Source organism: Carassius carassius, chromosome 11 (genome assembly GCF_963082965.1).
Source record: "Carassius carassius chromosome 11, fCarCar2.1, whole genome shotgun sequence".
Classification (NCBI taxonomy): Eukaryota; Metazoa; Chordata; class Actinopteri; order Cypriniformes; family Cyprinidae; genus Carassius; species Carassius carassius.
In genome coordinates, this window is record NC_081765.1 from 4,423,016 (window position 1) to 4,448,306 (window position 25,291).

At 38.9% G+C, this 25,291-nt stretch overlaps 1 protein-coding gene across 1 annotated transcript; it reads right to left on the reverse strand.

The window, feature by feature from the left end:
- Positions 1-3,716: 3,716 nt before the first annotated feature.
- hat1 (histone acetyltransferase 1) lies at positions 3,717-23,954 on the reverse strand. The gene is made up of 11 exons (XM_059561410.1): positions 23,851-23,954; positions 23,099-23,170; positions 22,592-22,667; positions 22,321-22,441; positions 17,805-17,984; positions 17,201-17,322; positions 13,499-13,603; positions 11,870-11,976; positions 8,894-9,045; positions 7,300-7,416; positions 3,717-4,211 (listed from the first exon to the last, which is right to left on the reverse strand). The coding sequence occupies exons 1-11, from the start codon at positions 23,855-23,857 to the stop codon at positions 4,044-4,046; spliced, it is 1,227 nt and encodes a 408-aa protein (XP_059417393.1). The 5' UTR covers positions 23,858-23,954; the 3' UTR covers positions 3,717-4,043.
- Between the last annotated feature and the right edge of the window lie 1,337 nt (positions 23,955-25,291).

Consider the following 25,291-nt stretch of genomic DNA (forward strand, 5'->3'; position numbering starts at 1 on the left):
ACTGACTTTGACTTGACTTTCAAGTCATTATGAAAACAGCTAAAACTCACCCAGAAACATCTGTCTTGTTGCTAGAGGACATATGAGAAATGAAAGCAATGTGTTCAAAATATCAACTGTCTGATATATCCTCTGGACTGGATGGAATCATAGTCTGAAGCTCATCGTACACAACAATAATAATAATCTAAAGACGGGTTAATATGATTGATTCTACTGAAATACTTAAATTAAGACCCTTTTGATCTGAGGATGGACTAGCGTAGAAACTCCAGCTACTGTATCTACAGTGAATGTCAAGCAGGAGAAACACCTGTCTGAAGTAGAGTGAGGTGCATGTGTGTTTGTGTGTGTTTGCATAGCGTGACGCTTTACCACAAGCCCCTAGAGACCCTTGCTTTGTTACACACACAAACACATCAGAGCGCTCTGATCCCCCCCACCGCATTCAGTCTTCTGTTGGGACACGCAATTAAAAGATGTTAAATCCTTTAACCGTGTTTGGGTTTGGCTTGTCAGCATGTCAAAAGAAGGTCTCAATTAAGGCAGAATAAGAGCGGCCTGGAGAGTGAGTTTGAGGAGAACTGCTGTCCCTCGGGCATAAGAGGATGCACAGGGACACAATGGTCTGGGAACACGATAAGGACGGGGGGATATGGCATGTCTGTCTCTCCCGCCCCCTGGGAATTCTGGGACTGAGACGCTGGGATTCCGAAGGAGAGGTATCAGGTTTGTAAGGCTGCTGCGGACGGCTGGGATGAGTTCCTGTGGTTCGGCGCTGTCTCAGGCCAGGGATGCACAGGCGCCACCAGGTAATGAGAGGCGCAGAGCTAAAAAGCCAACAAGTGTAACCGGAGACCCAAAAACAGACTGAAACCTCCAATCCATCATAATTACAGAGGGAAACTGCTGTCACTGGAGTATCCAACTCAACATATACAGTCTCCAGAAGTCTACTGCACCACACACACCTTGAAGGAAAATTCCCGATCTATTCACGGCTTACATCAGGGTTATTCAAATCTTGTCCTTGAGGGCCAATGCGCTGCAGAGTTTAGCTCCAACCCTGATCAAACTCACCCACCTGTGATTTTCTAATGATCATGAAGACACTGATTAGCATGCTCAGGTGTGTTTGATCAGGGTTTGAGCCCTCCAGGACAAGATTTGAATAACCCTGGCTTACATAAACAAACAGGAAGTGTGTTTACATACTATTCTTACAGCAGAAGCTGTTCTGGCCTCTTAGGCTTCTTTTGTAAGTGCAATTATGTGATTGTTTTTTTTCTCAAATATTTGACTTCCTTTGGCAATCAAAAGCAGGCTTAAAGGGATACTCCACCCCAAAATGAAAATTTAGTTATTAAAAACACTTACCACCATGTCGTTCCAAACCCACAAAAGCTTTGTTCATCTTCGGAACACAATTAAAGATATTTTGGATGAAAATCGGTAGGAAGGAGACTGTACGACTTTATTCAACAATTTGTCTACTCTGTGTCTCTCCGCATTAACGTTTCTGGAGAATATCCACTGAAAGCAAGCAGCGTACGCTCTTCTGCTTCAGCCGTGACATAAGGTTGCACTGTTTTCTTTCAAAATCAAAGCGTAAATAAAAATGTATCGTTATGTCGCGGCTGACACAGAAGAGCGTACGCTGCTTGCTTTCAGTGGATATTCTCCAAAAACGTTAATGCAGAGAGAGACCGAGTAGACAAATTGTTGAATAAATATGTTATTTTTGTTTTATTCACATAAAAAAAGTATTCTCGTCACTTCATAACGTTATGGTTGAACCACTAATGGCAGATTCTTTTCTGACGATGCTTTTCATACTTCACTGGACCTTCACACTGCTATTTATTTGGCAGTCAATGGGACAGTCACAAGCCTCCCGGTTTTCATCCAAAATATCCTAAATTGTGTTCCCAAGATGGGGTGAGTGATTAATGACAAAATGTTCATTTTGGGTTGGTAGAAAATTAACTCTGCTAATGGAAGCTCAACCATACTTGCTTGACACAAGAACAAATGAGGTTAGTTCTCACACAAGTATAGTTTAGATCCCATTGACCATATATGATGAGCTCTATGTGCATCAACCTAAATTACATTGAAATTCATCATTTAAAGCAATCGTGTTTGTTCAGAAGACTTCGATTAAAAAACTTGAGTCAATGTCTTTATGAACTTTCTGAAGCATCCGCGTTTAGGAGGAATGGAACAGAAATCTCTCTAGCTCCATTTCGAAATGAACAATGGGACTGATGGGTTTGAAACAACTTGAGGCTGAGAAAAGGATGACAAAATGTTCATTTTTGGGTGAACTAGCACTTTAAGGTGTATTTGACCTAGATTAGACATCTAGCTCACATTCTGAAAAATAAAGGCTCCAAAATATCCTTTCAGTGAACAGTGCTTAGAAAAAAAAACATTTTTTTAAGAGTGAAAAACATACATTTTATTTGGGGGCCATGGTACCATAGACGCCAATAATGAACCTTTATTTTTAAGAGTGTAGATCATTTTAATTGAATTTGGTCACCAGCTAAGAAGCACAAAGCAAATGTCTTCAAAAGACTTTAGCAGTTATCTGTGTCATCATCATAATATCTACTGTCAAAATCTTAACATAAATCCTCTTTAACACTCCAGCCACATTAATTATTCCTCTCTATTTGGATTTAGACAAGAGGCCTTGATATGAACTCAGGAGCCAGAGGAACATGAGAGGATACAATTAATATCTGACATGGTCAAGAGTTCTGTGCCCAACTTCTCACATCTGAAGAGGATGACAAATGAAAATGAACCTCCAGACCTTAATTTTTTAACTGCGTGGAGTAAAAGGGAAGAGATGGTAATTCATCCATGGAATCAGTCGCGAGGTGACAGGAAGGGCTTCAGTCGAACGGTCATTAGTGAAGCACTCGATGATAAATGCAATCAGAAGATGCATTAGCTGCAAAAGGGAGGGAGCAAATTTTACAGCACATTCCTGCTTGCAAATTGATTTGACTTGAAATGAGTGAATGATCAGAGGTTCTTATGGTATCAATGTGCAGTAATGTCAGCTAAAACTCTCTGTATCTACTGTATCACCAGCTAATCTTCAGACCTCAGATCAGCTTGCTCACTTGATAGCTTCACAGGATTACCTTTGGAAATCATTTTCATAATCAAAAAAAAAAAACAAAAAAAGAAATTAAAAAATGTCTCGATATTTTATATTCAAATACACGGTTCAAAAGTTTGAGGTTGGCAAAATTTTCATGCTTAATTTATTTGACTAGGAATATAGTAGAAACAGTAATATTTTAAGAATAACAACATACTTATACAATGTTTTGTTTTGGATTATAAACATTTCGGATTATAAATGATGAAAACTGTGGTGCAGCTTAATTTTCTATTTTTTTTTGTCTTTTTTTTTTTAAAGTGAAACATTTCATTCAGGGTTATTGGAACAGAAATTTCCTGCGTCATTACCTTTGACAGAGCTTTTATTTCTAATTAAAAATATTATGTGACAATAATTATTTTTACCGTCAATTTTAATCAACTTAATGCATCCTTTCTGAGTAAAAGTATTTATTTAATTAAAAAATAATAATAATCTTACCCCAAACTTTTAAACAGCTGTGTGGCTTCAAACTCATTTTATGCAAGTTTTAAACACTGTAATATCAAACAGTGCAGAGTTACAGTCTGATAAGTAAAATTAAGATGTTTTTATTTTAGACACATCGCCAGAGACATACATTTGAGCAATATAAAAAACATTTTATTTGTTTTTCAAAGGAAGTGCTTCAAAATCTACATTTTTTACATTTTATGGAAAATGTTTGATGGAAAAAACATCAACTCAAAAATCTTCAGAGTTCAATGCACTCTTCTCTCATTATGTGAATAACTGCCCATCATCTGTATATCACACAAGTAACAAATGCAGATGTGTCAGGTTTAACCCCTTATTAACGCTGGATACAATAGAACAGTATGCGTGAGTGTCTTTCCAGGACTATCCAGAAGTCTCTGTGTGTTCACGCCTGCGCCAGTCGCTCCAGGACTCTGCGATACTCCGCCAGCACGTCCTGGTAGCTTTTCTCCAGCTCCTCGTGTTGCAGACTCGTGTCCATCTGGCTGATGTGGGACGCCAACTCCTCTGGCCTCAAACACTTCTGCATCTTAGTCAGATCACGCTGGTTTTTCTACAAGAGGCAAAAGCGTTGGGAGAAAATACACAGGTGTCAGTACGGCGAAGGAGAAAAATAAGATGCAAAGCAGCTCACCCGATCCCATCCAAAACCTGCCATTGAACAGAAACCCCAGGGCACATGTGATTACATCACAGCTAAACTTCATGCATAAAAACACAGCGAGAGAAATAAAAGAGCAGTGAACAAAAATTGAGTGTATAGTTGTTGAGAGGCTTTGGCACTGAACCAAGACTGTCGAAACATGAATTCAAAAGCAAGCACACACACACACACACACTTAAGAGATATTAATGTCTAAAGTGACTATAAGCAGGCAAAATATCAGATCTGTACATTACAGTGTCATGTGTGTATTGAAATGTAGGGCAAAGTTCATCATAAATGAAATCACCTCCTACATCCCTGACTGCATACACACACAGATGAGATGTTGTGAAGACAACACATTCTGAGCAAAGAGACCTCAAGAAGAAGAAGGGGGTCTGCAGATCCTGGTCTATTTCCCTTCCAGCCTCATGTTTTTCACTCTTTCTTTGGCTCGGTCTCTTTCGTCTGCCGTGCATGCAGTTATTCTGCTGCCAGAGCTCTCGGTCCTGGACAGTGTCATGATGAGAGTGGTTCTGATCCAACACATCACCACTTCTGGAGCTTCAGCACCAAAGCTCACATCACATCAACCCACATCATCTGCAACATATCAACTAATATCACCATAACCTCCGAGGAGAATCGAGACGCATGCAGCTAAATCAAGTTAAAATATAAAGGAAATAAGATGAAAAGATAAAGACCACTGCACAAAATCTCTGGCAATAGAATTTTGCAAAAATCTTCCAAAAGTTCCAAAACCCATCTAACATTCATTCTACTATGGAACTCAAAAAAAGAGAAATTCAGCAGAATGTTCACGCTGCTCTTTTCCATAAAATGAACACTAACTGTAACTAAAACATATTAAACTCCAAAAAAGGGGGGTAAAATAATAACAAAGCCATAAAAGAATTCCAGAAGTACTGTATTTCAAGGTTTCTGAAGACATATGATAGTTTTGTGTGAGAAAGAATCATGATCATTTTGAGCTCCACAGTAGAAAGAATGATGTGAAATGCTATTCACTAAATTACTGCTCAATAATATATCACTTTTATCATGGGGGTCATAACAGCTGCTAGACACAAAATGTTTTCACCATAGAAAAAGAGTAACTAGGAGATTCTCCTTTTGTGTACCACAGAAGAAATAAATTCAAATCTGAAAATAAATAAATAAATAAATAAATTAAGATATATCATAAAAAAAAACAAAAAAATTCACAGTTCAAACTGCTTTTTTCAGAATTGAATTGATGAATCGTAAGTTTAAATTGAAATTATATACGCGTGTATATATATATACATACATACATACACACAGTACAGACCAAAAGTTTGGACACACCTTCTCATTCAAAGAGTTTTCTTTATTTTCATGACTATGAAAATTGTAGAGTCACACTGAAGGCATCAAGGGCTATTTGACCAAGAAGGAGAGTGATGGGGTGCTGCGCCAGATGACCTGGCCTCCACAGTCACCGGACCTGAACCCAATCGAGATGGTTTAGGGGTGAGCTGGACCGCAGACAGAAGGCAAAAGGGCCAACAAGTGCTAAGCATCTCTCGGGGAACTCCTTCAAGACTGTTGGAAGACCATTTCAGGTGACTACCTCTTGAAGCTCATCAAGAGAATGCCAAGAGTGTGCAAAGCAGTAATCAAAGCAAAAGGTGGCTACTTTGAAGAACCTACAATATGACATATTTTCAGTTGTTTCACACTTTTTTGTTATGTATATAATTCCATATATAATTCCACATGTGTTAATTCATAGTTTTGATGCCTTCAGTGTGAATCTACAATTTTCATAGTCATAAAAATAAAAAAACCCTTTGAATGAGAAGGTGTGTCCAAACTTTTGGTCTGTACTGTGTATATATATATATATATATATATATACAGTATATATAAATAAAACAGCAAGATATATTTTGTAACATTATAAATATCTTTCCTGAAACTTTTGATCAATAGAATTTTGAATCTTGATTAATTTACTGACCCCGAATTTTGGAATGGTAGTGTATTTCTTAAAATATATTGGCCAATAGGATAAGGCATCTTATTTCTCCCATAATCACTGCAGAAGTTGCGTGGGCTTACGGATAACTGAAGACATTAAAATACAGCGTCAAACTGCTTAAAATTCTAACTAACATATACACAACACAAGCCTGCAGAAAGATAACTATCGAGGTCAAAAGCATTTAGGGACACTGCACAGCTCCAGTCCTGAGACACACAAATGCTGCATGTCTTCATGCAGAGAGAGCGGATTAGAGCGAGTCCGTCCGTGCGCAGGTGACTGGGTGATGCATTCTTCCTGCTAAATGGCTCCGCTTAAATCAGATGCAAATCTGTACTAATGACACTTGTTGTGAATGGAGCTCGTGGTGTGGATGTGAAGACTGTGGCTGCCGCCCGGTGTGAACCATTATATCCTCAAACAAACCCAGACCGGGACCTCGGGTCCCTCTCGCTCTTAACACCGCCTGAGAGGATCACACAGGAAACTGCGCAAACTATTCAAGCCACTCAATGAATAAATGATACCAGACAAAGCCTGCAGAATATCGGAACAGCAGCACTGAAAGAGTTTTGTTTCTGCTCATTTTTATACAGCACATTTAAACAGGGCTAGAAATGTGCAGCTCTCTTTGAAGTTCAGAAACGCTTCATTTCACATGTTGTAGTTTGGAGAATGTTATACAAGCAGGCCCATCTTGGCAGTCGCAGCCAGGGTTTGTTTTGGCAAGACTTCACTTGTTTTGTTGTTTCTTGAAATCCATGTTCATCACACGAAGCTCAGGCTCTGCGCTTTATGACTGACTAATCATTGCATGGGAGTTGTAGCAGTTACGCCTAATGGGTAATGAACTCCATATACTGAGTCCGATTGCAGTCATTCTGCTTCTTAAAAGCAGTCAGTCACCGTAGACAAACAGGGACGGACCTACAGCTAACATGAGCAGATAAAACACACACTTACTCTGTAGGGTCCATAGAGTCTTTTTTTCACCTCCAATCGAAATTCTCTGGCTTTCTCTTCATCGCTCATGTCTGTGTTTCTGAGACGCAGGATTTCATAAACACGGCGTGTATGTTTCTGAAAGTTAGGAAGGAGAAAAGAGACATACTGTAAAGCTTTGTTTCTTTTAACACATTCTAGCTTTTTTAACCTAAAGTTTGGGGACGGCATCTGTGGCATCTTGAAAGGAATATGTGAGGTTCAGATTTTCTTGCAATTGGATTCTTTAGTTAAATAATATTTTCTTCAAATTGTGAACATTGTCAATACAATACTTTAGAGGTGGAACTACTTTGTTGAAAGTGTGATTATGCATTACCAATGTAATTCCTGTGAGTAGAGTCCAGGAAGAACATCATTGCAAAATATACACAGATAGGGCGATAAGGATACAAAGATTAAAAAATATATTTTATGATAATGACCGGCTGGATATGCAATATTCATTCAATCACACTGTTTTCCCAAACAAATAAATAAAGCATGGACATGAAATACTGAATTGGTTTTAAATGATTTTATGTGAAAATAAAGAGAGCACTGAGAGAAACGAGCGACAAGATCTTGCAGAGCTATATAGGAAATCTGTAAAAATGGTTATATTCTGAATCTGTAACCATGACTCCGAGAGGTCCAGCATACCTCACGCAGTTCCCACTAGGGTAGTATGGAGAGCCAAGCATTTTTGCCTGGCCATGCCACAGGCATCACCCTGAGATAATCACTCACAAACAACATGAACAGAGGGGATTGTGGGGCATAAAAGGGGATGCTGGGTTATAATTGGAGCAGCTAAAGAGTGGCCGGAGCAGCGAGAGAGAGAGGAGTCCCACAGGGGTCACTGTTAGGACCACTCCCACTCACTACCTGCTAATGGCCAGCGGCCTCAAGAGCAAACCGATGTTCACTCCTACCTTTTGGGTAGCACTACAAGTTGGAAAGCCATTAGGACAAAGCCATTACCTCTATATATAAATGCACAAACTCTTTGTAGGATTAACTATATAATCACTTGGCTTTTTTTTTAATTGACAGTTTACAGCTACGGGAACGCTTCAAAGAAATATGGCAAAAATAGGGCTGGGTAAAAGAGCAGATTTGATTTTTTTTTAAATACATTTTTTTTTGTAGTTTGACGTTTTCTTGAAGTAGGTCTAAAATACCTTAAAATTGTTTTTTGGCAAACTATTGTTAGTAAGCGTATTCAAAATACAAAATAGAGTTTAAAAAAAGTATAGTTTCCCAATAAAGAATAATATTCAACAACTGATATGCATCAATATAACCATGTAAAATGAACAGTGCTTCACATATATTTTTTAATTCAAACATTTCAAAGCATATTTAATTCCACGCAGAAACTGTTGCGAACATTTTCAGTGATGATCACATAGCATTGACTTGACTAAAAACAAACAGTTCAAAAGAACGGATTCATTCAAATTAGTCCTACTACAATCTCATTCCCATCTGCTCTCGAATATCTTTTCTTGACTATTGCTATAAATAAAAAGACAGAAATAATAAAGAAAGTAAACCTGCAAGGGGATACTACCTTGTTGATCTTGAGTTTCTCTCTGGCCTCAGAAACCATCTCTTCCCTGAAGCCCTGAGAGAGTTTCTCACTGGAGAAAGACGGCAGAGTCAAGCACATCTTCACCAGCACAAAATCTCTCAGCTTCACATAGTTTTCAGATGGGTCTTCCGCTGTGGGGCAGACAATTACAAAAAAACCAACTCATGAGAGTCTTGAAAGTTTTAAATTGCTAAAATACAGTTTGAAGATACTGACGCCAGACAAACAAAACCTTCAAGAAAACACTCATTACTTATGCTGAATGCATCATTAGTGAGAAATAAGCTAGACACATGTTTACCCTGGTAATCAGGGGAAACAAAGCCTTACTAAACTAATAATAGTTAGTCACTGACTGAAGAGACAGACAGAGGAGAAAAGATCTAGATTCTGGAGCATCAGCGAATGTTTGAACCTTTTTTTAATAGTTTGTGCTTGAGTCCCTAAATTGTCCTCAGTGTCCTCAGCACAAAGTATTAAGAACCAAACCAAACTTTTGAATGGGGTTATTTTAATAATTGTAGCTTTTTTTTTTCTTGTGGACTACATGTAAACATATTTTATGAAAAATATCTTACTAAATAAAAAAAACAGAATGCATTATGTATGATCTCTCTTATTCACATTTTCGCAGATTCTTCAAGGGGTTCCCGAACGTCCAGGTGACACTGTATGTTTTAAAAGAGTCTAATATCTTCAGTAGCAAAAATATCAATAGAATAGCGAAGTTTGATTTCATTGGACTTTGAACGAATCGATTTAAAATGCTGACACTTTTGATTTGTGTGTTATAAAAAATGTTAATGGAAGTGTCCATATGGCATTTTGTGTTATATGCCAGTGGTTTTCAACTGGTTTTGCCATGGGACCCACATCTTCCCACTGCCGCGACCCACTTTTTTAGGCTATATATATATAAAAAAAAAAAAAAAAAAAAAGGTAATTCACAAAAAATTGACACAGGTACTGTGACCCCTTTACTTAACATACATATAAATCGTAAGAATATGACTAATAGTGATGAATAAACAGGCTATTAAACAGTCCCAAACTAGTTTTTGCTAATACAGTTAAGTTGGTATAAGCCACCACGGTTATTTAAACATATACAAAATAGCACAAAGTGAAAATAACATGGCATTTTTGGGTTATGGAAACTGCAGTTACCCTGGTGAATACACAATAATAACATGAAGGGTTAATGAAACATGGAAACTGTTCCTGAATAGAATGGATACCATAGCTTAAATCCTCCCCAGCCTACACCCAAAGTACCAGTTATATGATTTATTGGTACTTGACTTATTTCACACATTGCATGCTCATAGTTTCTTTTGTGCTTTAATGAAATGATGCACAGAGCAACTGAAGAGTGGCTTGACGAGCACAGTATAACTGACAGCACAAAGCTTGTTTTTCTGAGGTAAGAGACTTTTTATTTTGTAGCAAGTTCAGAAAATAACGATAGAATAAAGACACTGACATTGAGACTGACAACATCTCATCTGACTGCAGATACTAAATCAGGACAGCGCGTTTTTCTCAAGCACTCTTTACTTAAACTGCATCTGACATCGGTGTCAACAGCTTTCACACACATCTTTCAAAATCACCGTCTCACATCAGAAAAACATTCAGAACGACAGTTTTTGATGTTGACGATGTTTCTTTGTCTGTACACCTCATGACCCACTCAGAACATCCTTGAGACACACTTTTGTGTCGCGACCCACCCTTTGAGAAACACTTATATTCAGTAAACAAATATATGCAGGTAAATACTGCTGCTTATTACCATGTTATATTAGTGTATGATTGAGGGAAATTCTTAAATATTATGTGTGTACTTTTAGTGCAAACATCAGGTGTATTATTATTAACTACTTGTTAATAAACAAGACTGTTCTACTTCTTGAATTACACACTTTTGGGGGTGGGGTGGGGGGATAATTTCACAGCTAGCTAGCTAGCTAATTAAATAAATAAGTTTCATAGAGAGACAAACAGAAATGGTAAAAATAGTGAGTGCTGGGTAGATTTGTTAGAGTGTGGTCACCCCCACTCACACTTACACACACACACACACACACACTCTCTCTCTCTCTCTCTCTCTCTCTGTCTGTCTCTCTCTCTCTCTCTCTCTGAATAATTGTGTCTTTGTTTGAGGGGGTGAGTGAGTGGCAGCATGTGGCCAGCACATTTCAGCAGCAAACTGCCGGCAATTAACATCACATCCCTTCACCTCCCCAAAACTGGAGGCAGAGCAACTCAAAGGCAACAACTGCCTTACCAAAGGAAATTCTCAACACTTTGCTCTCTCCCCCGTTCACACACAGAATATCATTAGAATGGATGTGTGATCATACAGCGTGGCTTTCTGAACACACGCTCTAAAGACACAAGGCTTTAATAATAATTATTTTTTTATTCAAATAAAACCATTTGAAAAGAATTTCCAAGATCAAAATAATAATCCAAATGAAAGCTAAATGATAATCAACTGTACTGGAACTGACACGTTGTCAACTTTGGCTGTATTAATGCATGTAAAAGTTGGTCAACCAAAAGTTTTTCTTTTTTCCCTTTCCCATGTCAGCCATTTAATATTGCAAAATAAATCTGAAAGTAGGATAAGAACCCGGATGCAAGGTGAAGGCCAACTTTACATCATCCCAGCTACTACAATGGTCAGCAATAATTAAAAAACTAATTTGATAGATGCTACTATATATCTATACTGTTTTATTTATTGTCCTACAGCGTGTGGGACAGGTTACAAGCCAAATGATAATACTTACTTAGCACTAATAGTTTGGTTCAAATCTTTAACCTTTAATTATGAGAAATAGTAATATTGATCCTGACCAACATTACTTCTAAGAAAACTTGAACCTGAAATAAACTGCTCAAAATATGACTCAAAACGTTTAATCGAGGCCTCGTGTGGGCTCATACCTGTGATGTCCTGTACTTTAGCAGAAGTGCAGTAGTATCGGTGGACTGTCTCTAAGAGCTGAGCCCCGTGTCCTTCTCCCTGGAATGGTGGCAAGACCAGCATCTGGCTACACACACACACAATACAAAAGTTTTAGTGATGCTACAATGAACATCAGGTGGCGCACATCACCAAAACAAAATTGTTAATTAAACAAAAGTAACAAAAATGTCTTAATAAATTTACTGAGCCAGAGTTCCTGAACCTCAGATGCTGATATCTATATGGTCAAAAGTAAGATTCTGACAGTTTTCAAGGTAAGTCAATGAGATCTTTATAACTGTATAACAGACTACTTACATAAAATCTACCGTATTTTCCGGACTATAAGTCGCACTTTTTTTCATGGTTTGGCTGGTCCTGCGACTTATAGTCAGGTGCGACTTATTTATCAAAATTAATTTGACATGAACCAAGAGAAATGAACCAAGAGAAATGAACCAAGAGAAAACATTACCGTCTCCAGCCACCAGAGGGTGCTCTATGCTGCTCAGTGCTCCTGTAGTCTACACTGAAGACACAGAGCACCCTCTCGCGGCTGGAAACGGTAATGTTTTCTCTTGGTTCTTGGTTCTAAATAAATGCGACTTATAGTCCAGTGCGATTTATATGTTTTTTTCCTCGTCATGGCGTATTTTTGGACTGATGCGACTTATACTCAGGTGCGACTTATAATCCGAAAAATACGGTACATAAAATCAGTTGTCACTCTATATTTCCCAATGATATATCTTAGTAATGATGTTTAAATGCTTAGTTTTATGAACAAAGCTCTATAGTTTTTTGTTGTTGTTGTTCTTTTATTGTGGGGGTAAAACAGATAATAAAATGCAATCCAATGATTATTGAGAGATAATCATCAAACCCCAAAAACCTGATGTCTCATATGTGATGTGTGATTTTTCTAAACAATTAGGTTTAGATAATAAAGTAACCCTAAGTTGCTTCAGTCCAGTAAGTGCTCAACTTAAAATATTTCTAAAACTATAAAAGTTATTCTTACATTTTCTGCATATAAATCAGGAAATATTTTACAACAAAAAGGCACATGAACCACAAGCAGAAGAGGGAAGTTCATAGACTTGGGAACAGAAGTATAAACTATCAATCAGACGAGAACAGAGAAATTAAAAGATGAAATGCATATTTATTTGACTATTTCCTCTACACATGATTACGTGCTTAATTGCCATTTATCCTCTTTTTGGGTTGCGACTCACCATTTAAGAATCACTAATGCAGACAGTCATGCTTTCATTCGCCTCATTTTAGCTGCTGAAAATATTCTCGGATACAGTAAGCAATCATATCATCAGTCTCTGAGAGGTTATATCTGTTCATTCGGCAGTGAGCAACGTAATGAAACGTTAGTACGTCTTGCCAATCAATACATTAGACTCGTTTTCAAAACCAGTTTTTTTTTTTTGGATTCGTGGGTCTTGTAATACCCAGAGAGGGGCTGGCACACAAGAGACGCAAGACGGTAATTTGGGAGTTTTAGAAACAAGGGAGAGAGAGAGATGTGTAATTTTCTTTTCCTTTTCAGCAGAATAAAGCAGATAGTGGGCACGTGCTTCCTTAGTAATTACCTGACACGTGGTCTGGTTTTGTCTGGGTATACGTAGTAATTATACACTGTCATGTAGCCAACGGTCGCGTACAGGGTCTCTCCATCCTTATTGTACTTCTCAAATCTGAAAGAAAGACAGAAAGATAGAGAGAGATGACAAAGGCGGGCAGGTTAATCGTAGGCACGCTCCCATGCACCGGACCCCCCCCCCTGACCTGACCCGAGGGCCAGTAGCCCATCGCTGCACCTGCTGGAGACACTGAATGCATTATGCACTTAATTGGTGCACTGCAACTTAGAGCAGAGAGGCAGGCATCTAGCCTCTTCACATCACTCCAGTCCATTTGCCCATTGTCTGTTTTAATAGGTGCCAAAGCAAAGAAAACAGAGGCAGAGTCCCCCTTTCTACTACTGGAGACTTCATTCAGTGTTTCAAAGGACAACAACATTTCAATTCAGCCTCTTGGCCTGACTCAAGAAAGAAAGAAGCAAGAGCAAAGAAACAGACAAACAACACAAAGGAAATAACAATTTGCCTCAATGCAGGAGAAAAGATAATTAAAGCAGCCTGATAATTTGTCCCACAGGCCCCGCAAAGGCAGGAGAGATGTAACCGGGCCTGTTCGGATGCTTTACACGTGTGTGTGTGTGTGTGTGTGTGTGTGTGTGTGTGTGTGTGTGAGTGTGTGTGTGTGTGTGAGAGAGAGAGAGAGAGAGAGAGAGAGACTCAGGAAAGCACTGTTTAGAAAGTTACTGTTCACTATTAATTGTCACTACCTTCTTATCGGCACTCGCTGGCTTTCTGAGATCACTTGATTTCCATTTTTTCCGCTTAAGTTATCAACACTCATCACACGTTTTTGCCAACAAGTCACATTTATTCAAAGGCTGGAATTAATATCTAGAAATATCTGAGAGCCTCTTTATTTAGCATTCCTCTGTCAGTGGTTGTCAATTGGTTTTGCTCCTGGAGTCAGGTTTTACATTCATATCAAGTGGTAAAATAATTTTCCTTAAAAATACAGAACTTTATTAGTTTTAACAAACAATATGCAAAAAGTATGTTATTATCATGCCATAGGCTAAACAGGGATGTAACGATTAACCGCGAGCCTGTTGAAAATCGATTCAATTATGTGACGATTCAAATCGGTTGAGATGTTAAACAAATCACTATTTAGTTAGGCGTAGGAGTTTATATGAATGTATTTCTGAGGGGAACTTACTGTCTTTAGAAGAGTTTAGATGGTATTTATTATTTTCATCTTGTCTCTGTATGAAGCATATTAAAGTTCGTAAGTGCAACGCTTCTTTCTTTACAGCGGTAACCAAGGAAATGCTTTAAGCTCCACCTGCTGGCAGAGAGTGGATCTGCGTCTCGTTCAGCTGGTCTGCTGTTTCTGTTTCTGTTTCATCCAGATATTTTTAATTAATATTTTCACAAAACTGAAGTCAAACCATTCTGTTTTTGCTTCAAATTTCGAAATCATTGTCTAATTTAGATTTCGATAAACTGCTCATGTTGCATGTATGCAGCAGCTTTGTTTGGATCACGATTAAAATACAGTGGTTGCCTCTAATTTTAAATGGAAAGAGCCTTATTTTGTTTATATGAAGTGATTTCTTTTATTATTGTTACTTATTTGATGCCATTATTAAAAGGAGGAGATCCCTCTGATTTCAATAATTATTGCCCTATTTCTAAATGACCGGTTTTAGCAAAAGTTTTTGAATCTATAGTAAATGATCAAATGAAAGAATACCTTGCTAGTCGAAATATTTTAAACGCATTTCAGTCAGGATTTAGAGCGGGCCATAGTACGATAACAGCTACTACACTTGTTACTAATGATTTAATCACCGCTCTCGATGAGAGACAGCATTGTGCGGCCTTGTTTGTTGATTTGACAAAAGCGTTCGACTTAGTGGATCATGGCTTACTGTTATCTTATAAGTATAGGCCTCTGTAACTCGGCCTTGAGTTGGTTTCAAAATTATTTATTTGATCGAACGCAATGTGTTGCTATAGATAATTATGTTTCATCTGTGTTAACAGTTGAAAAGGGTGTCCTGCAAGGTTCTTTACTGGCGCCAATTCTTTTTTTTTTTGTATAAATGAATTAAGGCAGGGAGCTAATTAAAAAGTTACATTTTTATGCTGACGATACAATAATTTATTCAGCTGCAGCCTCTCTTTCACGACCTTTTGAAATTTTACAGGATTCTTTTAACACTTTTCAGCATAATTTACTACAATGCGAACAAAACTAAGTACATTGTTTTTTCACATAGTCGTTCCATGATCACTGCTCCGTCTATTCTTACTGTTGATGACGTGCATATAGAAAAAATTATTCACAGTACTTTTTTACCCATTTTAGATTATGGTGATATTATTTATATGCATGCTTCTATATATTTATTAACAAGATTAGATTGCATTTATCATGCTGCGTTGCGTTTTATAACAAATACTTGTTCACGTACACACCATTGTTTGTTATATAACCGTGTAGGCTGGGCCTCCTTACATCAAAGAAGGAAATCACAAATATTAGTATTTACAGTAAAGGCATTGTTGGGTATGCTGCCAAATTACATTACTAGGCTTTTATGCCTGTATAAAAAGAACTATAGCACTAGATCATCAATTGGCATTAAATTAGAAGTACCTAGGAGAACATGGAAAATCTGCTTCCTCCTACTCTGCTCCTTGGCTGTGGAATTGTTGCTCAACTAGAAAGAATTCCTTCTTTGAATGCGTTTAAAAATATATTGCGATGTAAAATGAATGAAGTGTGTGGCTGTTTTAATTAATTCGTTGACATTTGATTAATGTTTTTGTATTTACCTTGTCTGTTTAGAATTTGTTTTATGTGTTTTGTAATTATGCGAGTAATTATGTGAAATTTTAATACGGCCATCTTGGCCAGAACTCCCTGTAAGAAGAGATTTCTTTTAATCTCAATGGGACCTTCCTGGAAAAATAAAGGTTAAATAAATAAAAAAAATTATTTTTTCCATCCTTATTGTACCGGTATCGGTTCTGCTCTCGGTACTGGAGGGGAACAAATTTATGTACTATGTATTTTTGCTTAATAATGTTATCGTGCACATTTTATCTCACCAAACATTTCTAATGTGCGATCATATTAAGACGTTTGTCTGTGAGATCTGCGAGATCTCTCATGCACACACAACAAGAAAGAGCGCGGCGCACACACACGCATAAGGGGCCGTTCACATATCACGTCTTTTGCGCACTCAAGTTCGTTATTTCAAATGTAGGCGCGCGGTAAGCGCGCTCATAATGGAAGCGACATTTCATGTTTTTCAGTATTGGTTTTCTTAATTTACTTAATTATAAGTAAATATGCTTTAAAATCATAAGATGTTATTTTTTTTTCAGTGTTACTAGGAAACTCTAACAGAAAGGTAAATTAGTGTTCATCAATTTGACACTTATTATACTTATAGCGGTTGGGTTACTGTTCTAGAGGGGACTTTTTAAGAGTTGGTGTCGTGCCTAGTCTTTGCAAATGTTCTTAAACTGAGAAATTAGGGATTATTTTCTGTGGTAATCAACAGAAGGCCACACATGCTGTCAATAGCCTCCCTTGAATTTAGACGATTCTTTTATAATGAAGAAATGTGACAAATATAAGAATCCTTTAATGCTGATACAGACTAAATCTGAATCTGGTCTGGTTTAGACACTCACACGAGAAAGAAATCCCAGCGATCGTCATCCACGTCGATGTAACTAGCCGTCTCAATGAACCACATGAGAAACGTCTGCAAGCGCTCGTGGTACTCTCTGAACCCTGGACACGAGACCTCCACCTGAAACGATGAACAGCACATCGACTTCATAATGTGTTCACAAGGAAATGTGCTAGAACAAAACTCTACGGACACCTTGGCAAATGAATTGCCATTGGCTAGTAATTATTATTATTTTTTGTTTACTCGCCAGACTAAACAGGATAACATGTTTGAATGCACACTAGTCATTTTAACGGAGCATTTTGACTGGACTGGTGGTGGTGCTTTTTTTTTTTTTTAGATTTATAAATAAAACAAGTACAAGTAGGCAAACCATAGTATACAGTTATAAACAAAGATAACCTTTTATCTTTTAAAACTTTTATCTTCTGCAGGTCACAAAGCCTACGTGAGCGATGACTCAGTAAAACCACAGCCTAATACTATTCACGATTGATGATCCACACTGTCGAACCAGTTACAATGGTCTGAAAACATATTCCAGTTTGAATCGCCAGCTGTCGAAGCGGTGACTCGACGTGCTGCGGGAAACTCTGTACCTTGTGTATCTGGTAGGTGAGATCCTCTCCCGCCTCCACATTGTGCACTTTGTAGGTGTGCAGCAGGCTGCCGAAGGGTTTGAAGTTGGCCTCTTTCTCCAGGAGAGAGATGAAGTCATCTGTGTTACAGCAGAACCCAGCAGGAATGATCTCTCGGACCTTCCCCTCCACATCATCTGGCTGAGCGCAAACAGAGAAAGAGCGAGCTGCCTTTGAATGACGACCAACATTTGAAACGAGAGAACAGCATTTATGTAACGTCTGTTTCACACTGCAAGCGTGAGCTGTGCGTGAGCGTTACTAAAGCATCACAACAGAGGCTCCAAAGCTACATGTTTCTTTACAAAGACAGCTACAAATTAGTTTTTAGACATTAGTCAGTTATAAACTTGAATGTTTTGAAGTCTTGTAAGTTATAACATGAGAATTTGCTTGAGGGAAATCTGCTCTGTCATACTCAAATATAGATTGCGCTGTTTATACTATTATTATATATTTTTTTAATTATTACATACTTGTATCATAGGCTCCAAATATGTTATTTTAATCAAGTTATAGCTCAGTGTGTCCATAATATTCATATCAATTTCTATAAGCTGTCGCTATGCTTTATGTAAATTACTTGTGATAAGCTACAATTTTGTAGCTGATCGAGAGAAAAGGGAATTATTTGTTGGATTTTAACTACTCGTTAAGGTAAGTAAGAATCTTAAAATGTATTTATGTAGAGCTGAAAAAAAGGCTATATGCATTTCTAACCAAACGTGATTTAAATACCTTTTTTTTTTTTTGTAACTGAAGGCCTGGAGCAATATAATTATTTGTTCTATTTAGGCTGTTAAGTGAGAATATTAAGTCATTTCGGCACGCTGAAAAAAATGCACGCTGCTCATGCTTGCAGTGTGAAACCACCATAAGAGTGTGTTACAATTTAAACAAAAGATGCAAAGCAAAGTCAATATTTAACCCTCTAAGAATCACAAGGACCATGTGAATCTGAAGTCAAACTGAATTTATGGCCCCGTTTACACTAGTGCATTTTCGTTTTAAAACGCATAACTTTTGCTATGGTTACGCCTATCATTTAAACTTCTCCGGCGTTTTCCACGTTCGTAAACAGAGACTTTTGAAAATGATGGTGGTCTCTGTCGAGTTTGTCGCTGTATTTGTTCTGGCAAGACTCCCAATCGACATTTTCGGCCGCCTTGTAATCATTAGTTACTTTGAGTAACAATTCCACCTCATCATCGGTCCACACAAAAACGTCCTTAATTTTCCTTAATTAGACTTCTTGTGTACACTTTTACACACATGCCCAGCGTGCACGAATGGTCACATGACACGTTTTCGGTTATGTAATGTAGACGGAGATTGTTTCTGAAATGCCAGTCTAAACGCGGATCGTTTTAATTCTAAAACGCCATTTTAAAATGAAATCACACTAGTGTAAACAGGGCCTTACTCAGTTTAAAGGGAAAAAAAACAATGTACATGTGGAAATAAAATTTTAAATTAAGATTTCTTATGCCCTCCAAATTTGCATTTATTTTAATCAAAAATACAGTAAAACTCTTATATTGTGAAATTTTATTACAACTCAAAAACCAATTTCAAGATATATATATAATATATTTTAAAATGTACAGTGTTCCTGTGATGATTGAGACTCCTAATGGAGATAGAGTGTCAATGGTCCATTTGAGAGATAGGTGGCAGTAATGCACTTATAAGTCTGCGATCCCCCGTAAAGCAAGAAGAAGAAGCAAACGCGTAAGGTGTCTGCTGCTGAGATCACGCTCAGGACAGTTCGGACATTGCGGTAAAATACAATATAAATTCTGTTCAGCTTCTTGCACAGACCGATCGTTTTGTGTCTTTACACATCAATGTATCGTCACGAACCGCAGAGTTTAATTTTGGTTGACTCTCAAAGTCATGATTCCAATTGACTTCCATTATATGACTGACAGACTGCAATGGTTTTGAGTTAAAAATCTTTGTTTGAGTTCTACTGAAGAAACAAAGTCACCTTAATCTTGGATTAGGTAAGCAGATAAACATCACATTCTCATTTTTGGGTGCTATCCCTTTAAATATGACTTCGGAAGTTAGCATATGGATTACTTGAAACTTCAGTGGTGTCTTTTGTCCTTTTAGGAGCTGAACAGCCATTGGTCACTGTCAGATTTAATTGCATGGCTTGAACATTCATACATGGAATGAGGGTTAGAGAACGATGGCAGAATATTGTGCTGAACTACCCGTTTAAAGCCAAAGATCAACGCACGAGACAAAATGTGTGCATCTCTATAGAGCTAACATGCATTCATCTTAATCTAAAGCAGGTTTCAAGCTTCCTCCCTCAGAGCGAGAGCGGTTAACTCAGCTGTGTCTAGTGTACAGTGAAAGCAGCTGAATTTAATCATATAAACTGAAGTGGCACATTTATGAGTTATGCGTCTATTCCCCCGGCGCTCGGCCTTACATACAATCACAAAAGAGCCCTAACAGAGTAATTCCCTTTTGTTCTGTCATTAAGCTATACTTCAGCTGTGATTGGCACAGCGCAAAAAGGAATTAAAGGAAAAAAATCCATATTTTTGAAGCACAAAAAGGAGACCCATTAGGCAATTAGCAATGTCAGCTGAGGAGTTTCCAGCCCCCCTCCTCCTGTACGTCCTCTGAATGACCACTTAATTGAATATATTCACTACTTATCTTAAACCATGAATATCAGATGAAGTTCCCCCCACTGTAATGTGTCCCAGCTTCTCAACGGGCAATAAAATGTAATGAATTGATCTCGACTTAACAAAAAAATAAAAGCCCGGACATGTATAATAGGCTCCTGTGTTCGGAGGCTGGTGAGTGAACTCAATCAAACGAGTTTGCCCTGTCCATTCACTTGCTCCGGGGCGGACAATAGTGCCGCCCCCCTTCTCCAGCCTCTCTGGGATTTTTTACCCAGCAGAATGCACACACATGTTTGCATTATATCCATTTCCAGCAGGGCTGACATTAGAACACTTTGTATTAAGTTGCTAAGCAGGGCCCTTTGGAAGCGTGATGGCTGCGCTTGTGTCACGGGACTCTTCATTCACAACAGCCACAAAACACACGACAAAAGGCTAATGCAACACGCCGCTAATTCCTGCTCATTCAGACATCAGCTAATATCAGAAGGGGATCGGTGCACCTGCAGTTCAGTAACACTCACTATTGTCCCACTGCGTTATGGGAGCGCAGAGACAAGTCGACACAGAAAACACTAAAAACAGACAGTTTCTCAGGCAAACTGCTCGATTGCACAAATAAAAGCCTGGCATTGTGGCGTTCCTGTATTAACTAACTGTGCTTAAGACTCTTCAGAGCTTTGAGAACGTGTCTTCTTTATAAAATGGTGTTCAACAACAGCACTGAATCCATTCTCGCTCAAACTCACGTGTCAGGACTCGATATAAGGACTGCCTGAAGGCACAAGGTGAGCAAAAAAGATGCTAGGGATTGTTTGAGAAACTAAATTGAGCTCTTTCACTTTTTTGTGTATGGATGAAGAAATACAGATAGAATTACAGCAAAATGCGTGTTTTGGCGATTATCCTAGTAAACACAGTCGGTTAGGCATATGTCTTATGTAAACATTAGAGAAAGAAAAGGCATGTGTATCAGTATATTAAATCCGTGATTCGTTCTTAAACTGAAAGCAAACTAATAATAAATCTAATGCTGTCAAAAAAAATTCAAGTGCTCACTGCTCCTGACTAAACCTTTGTAACGTCAAACATTATTAATCTATATTTAATTTATACAGTGAAGACTGAAGTTATTTACATTTATTACATTTCTGTAGCGTACCTTAAAATGTATTTTAGACCATGCTGAAAAAACAGAAAAGCATTGTTTATTGAACTTGTGTCTTTGTTGTACTGTATTTATTTTCTTCTATTGCTTGTAATTTGGTTATCTGTAAAAAAAAAAGTTTTGCACCGAGCCCATAGTAGCAGCCAGATTTGTTTTTCCAATTGTTTATTTACACAATGAAAAAAAATTCAGATAAATGTTTGTCTTATATATTTTGGTTGCATTTATGAGTTAAAAAAAATGTAGATGGTTGTTTAAAATAGATATATAATATAAAAATATCAATATATCGATCGATATACTTCTATATCGAATTGTAATCGTATCATATAATTTTTTTGAGGTATAGGAAAATATCGTATCGCTGGTAATGAGAATGGATATCGTATCGTATTGTGACGAACCATGCGGTTTACACCCCTAGTTTGCATAAGTCTGCATGGACTGGCTCCTAGTCCTGCGTGTGCTGAAAAGAAACACTGATGTGTGACGTATAACTGATCCTATAGTCAGCTGACTCTCTGACAGCGCTCCTCTCTGTGATGACACTAAAGACCATCTGCTCTCCGTCGGTGTAGACTCTGTGATGTGAATGTATGTTTTCACTGGACTGTGTGCATCATGTGAACACGATTAGTGAGATGATATTACACACCTCCACACAGTCAAAGGTGTCTGTGACCCTGGCCGTGTACTTGACTTTGAACAGGGTGCTCAGGGTCCCTGCGCTGTAGTACAGCTGGATCTCCAGACCTTTGTAGCCAAACGACACTTCACTGTGCAAACACAAAACACAGGGATCGAAGCAATGGATCAAAACAGCGGTGCCAAGAAACACACACACACGATTACATGTCATGTAAATATAAACATGTATAAGTAGCATATTATTGAGTATATTATATGCAGTGGTGTGTGATACTTACTCATCTCCAAACAGCTGATGAGTGTACTCAGGGTGAAATGTTGTGCTTTCATCATCTATATCCTCTGGAAACCGCACTACAACAGACAAAAGAAGGGTTTTATATATAAATGAAGGTGGAAATTACATATTAGATCAAATAGGAGTTTGTTCAAAGAGTGCATAAATAACTGTTTCGCTATTGGTCAACACTATCTATTCACAACCAATGTGACGTCGCCAGAAAACAGAAGCAAATTCTGATGAAGAAAAGTTAACTTTTGATGAAACGCTATTTAAAAGTCTCTTTTTTAGGATTTGGAATAACATCCATTGATGAATCATTCATAACTAAGTCCAGAAATGTGCAATCAATGAAATCTAACCCTAAAAAAACTGGGTTAATTTCATGTTGAATTATATCAATGCATTCTAAAAAAAAAAATACATATAATAAAAGATGATTTAAAAAACATTTAAGTTAGCTTTATAAATCATTTTTCTTTTCAAGTGATGATCAACGATTTACCTAATTTCAGACAAACGGCTTCATTAGTGTCACATTTAAACTCTGCCAGTTTCTTCTCCATGTCATTCACAGCTGTGGGAAACACAGAGAAACATGTCAATCATAACAGCATTTCTGTCACTTACACAATGAAAATAACTTACTATAGAAAGATACAATACAATAACACAGCTGCTGAAGATCAGACTTTCTTCCACTGCTATTTGGCCCATCTCAAATCATGTTGGAGAACATGATTATCAGGCTTTGCGTGCTTTAAACTACTAACTTAAAATTAAATAAATGCTATAAAATGCTAAATAGAAGAATCTGCATTACTGGTATTATGCTTGAAGTGTTTGCATGTCTATAACCATCTAATCGTGAACATATCCGTCTTTCTACACAAATGTATCTATTGATCATATGCATGTAAGTTTCTCTGAAGTGATCTCATATTTTCAAGCACGAGCGCATCTAATGCTCGCTAAACTGCACACAGCGAGTTAACTTGCTTAACATGTTTTATCTGTGTGGTGTGTGCGCTCGAGTGTGTAAGTAAGTTAAATCTGCTATAAAAGACGAAGAGAGCACAGTGTAAACACACGTGTGCTGATGATTAGCATGTAGCCGCAGCTAAAGCTGTGTTTCTGTGATCGTTTGCTCGCAGACAGCAGCGCTCGAGCTCTGACTGCACACAAACACACGCGCTTTACATCAGCAGCTGCACGAATAAAACACAACCGCTATTACTGAGGGGTTTTCACACTCACCCGCCATTTCTGCACGTCTTCTCTTCTCAACCCGCCAAATGCCGAAACTACTTCCTGTTTACCCACGTGCTTCCGCTCACTCTCGCCATTGGAGAAACTCTCGGGAAGCGCCGCTGGTCTCTGAACGATACCCGGATGAGACAGCAGCTACATGTTCCCTTTTGAGAGTACTCTCGTACTGCGTAAGCTAGCTTACGCTATGGGAAAAGGTCCCCTTTTCTCGAGAATATGAAGCCAAAAATTATCCTTAATTTTTAAATAATGTAAAACGCAGTGCTGCAGCACAGCAGACCCAAGCGAAGCGGCTCGCGCGCTTATTGGCTGTGCTGCGGCAACTGCAGCAACCTATGGTGAGGCGGCGGAGAGTAACGTCAGAGCGCGCCAAAATAGGCGTGGCTGGAACTATATAAGCCACCGCTTCACCATAGGGATCAGATTTCATCTCCTTCAGCGATCTCACCTGCACTTCGCTGTCTTCTCCGGAGAAGCCTCTACACGCCGTCGAAAAGCCTCTCAGCGGGATAGCACTGCAACGCAGATCTGAGGACGCCGGCTCGTGCTTCATCTCGACGCCGCCTTCAGCACTCGCTTCCTGCTGCGCCATCCGGCGTGAATATATCCTTTTCAAAGCTAGTGTGTTTGCCGCTGCATCACACTTTTTTCCTCCAGAATTCGAGGCGTTGTTTCAAATGCCTCGGGCCTGCGCTTCCTGCCGAGGCCCTCTGCCCAGCGAGGACCGCCACATCATCTGTGTCTCCTGCCTGGGCCGCGAGCATGCTGAGAGCGCACTCTTCAAGGGCGGCTGCCCTGAGTGCGACGACATGGCTATATCGACCCTGCGGGCTCGATTAGCTCAAACCAGCCACGATGCTCCACCCGCTCCGCCTCTTCTCTCTCAAGTGCCGCGTAAGAAACGCCGCGATCAGAGAATGCCTGAGCATACTGCTACACGCGAGCTCACGCCGGAACACTCCCCGTGTGCCTCGCCCGCTCTCTCTCCTTCGCCTGTCCTCTTCGTGGACGAGCAGCGCCAGTCCCTGCTCACCAGCGCCCCCTTCTCCTTCTGAGGCGCTGGATGGCGGTCGAAGCCTGTGCATCCATCCAAGCCGTGCCGCACCACCTCAGCTCTTGCTGGCCGAGCTTACACCTCCGCTGGTCAAGCTGCTTCGGCTCTACACACCATGGCTGTGCTGCAGGTTTTTCAGGCCAGACTTCTCCGTAACCTGGACGAGTCTGCCCCAGATACCTATGACTTTAAAGATCTCCGCAGCGCTACTGATCTAGCCCTGCGTGCGACAAAGACCACAGCACAAGCGATCGGCCGAAGCATGGCAAGCCTCGCTGTTTTAGAGCGACACCTCTGGCTCACGCTCACGGAGATGAAAGACGCCGACAAATCCGCCTTTCTCGACTCTCCTATCTCGCCTTCCGGCCTCTTTGG

Excerpts from the sequence above, each read along its gene's own strand:
- hat1 (XM_059561410.1), bottom strand. Across the intron at positions 22,442-22,591 it reads CATCAGCTGTTTGGAGATGA|TGAAGTGTCGTTTGGCTACA; the intron begins GTAAGTATCACA and ends GTGTTTGCACAG. Across the intron at positions 11,977-13,498 it reads AAAACCAGACCACGTGTCAG|CCAGATGCTGGTCTTGCCAC; the intron begins GTAATTACTAAG and ends GTGTGTGTGTAG.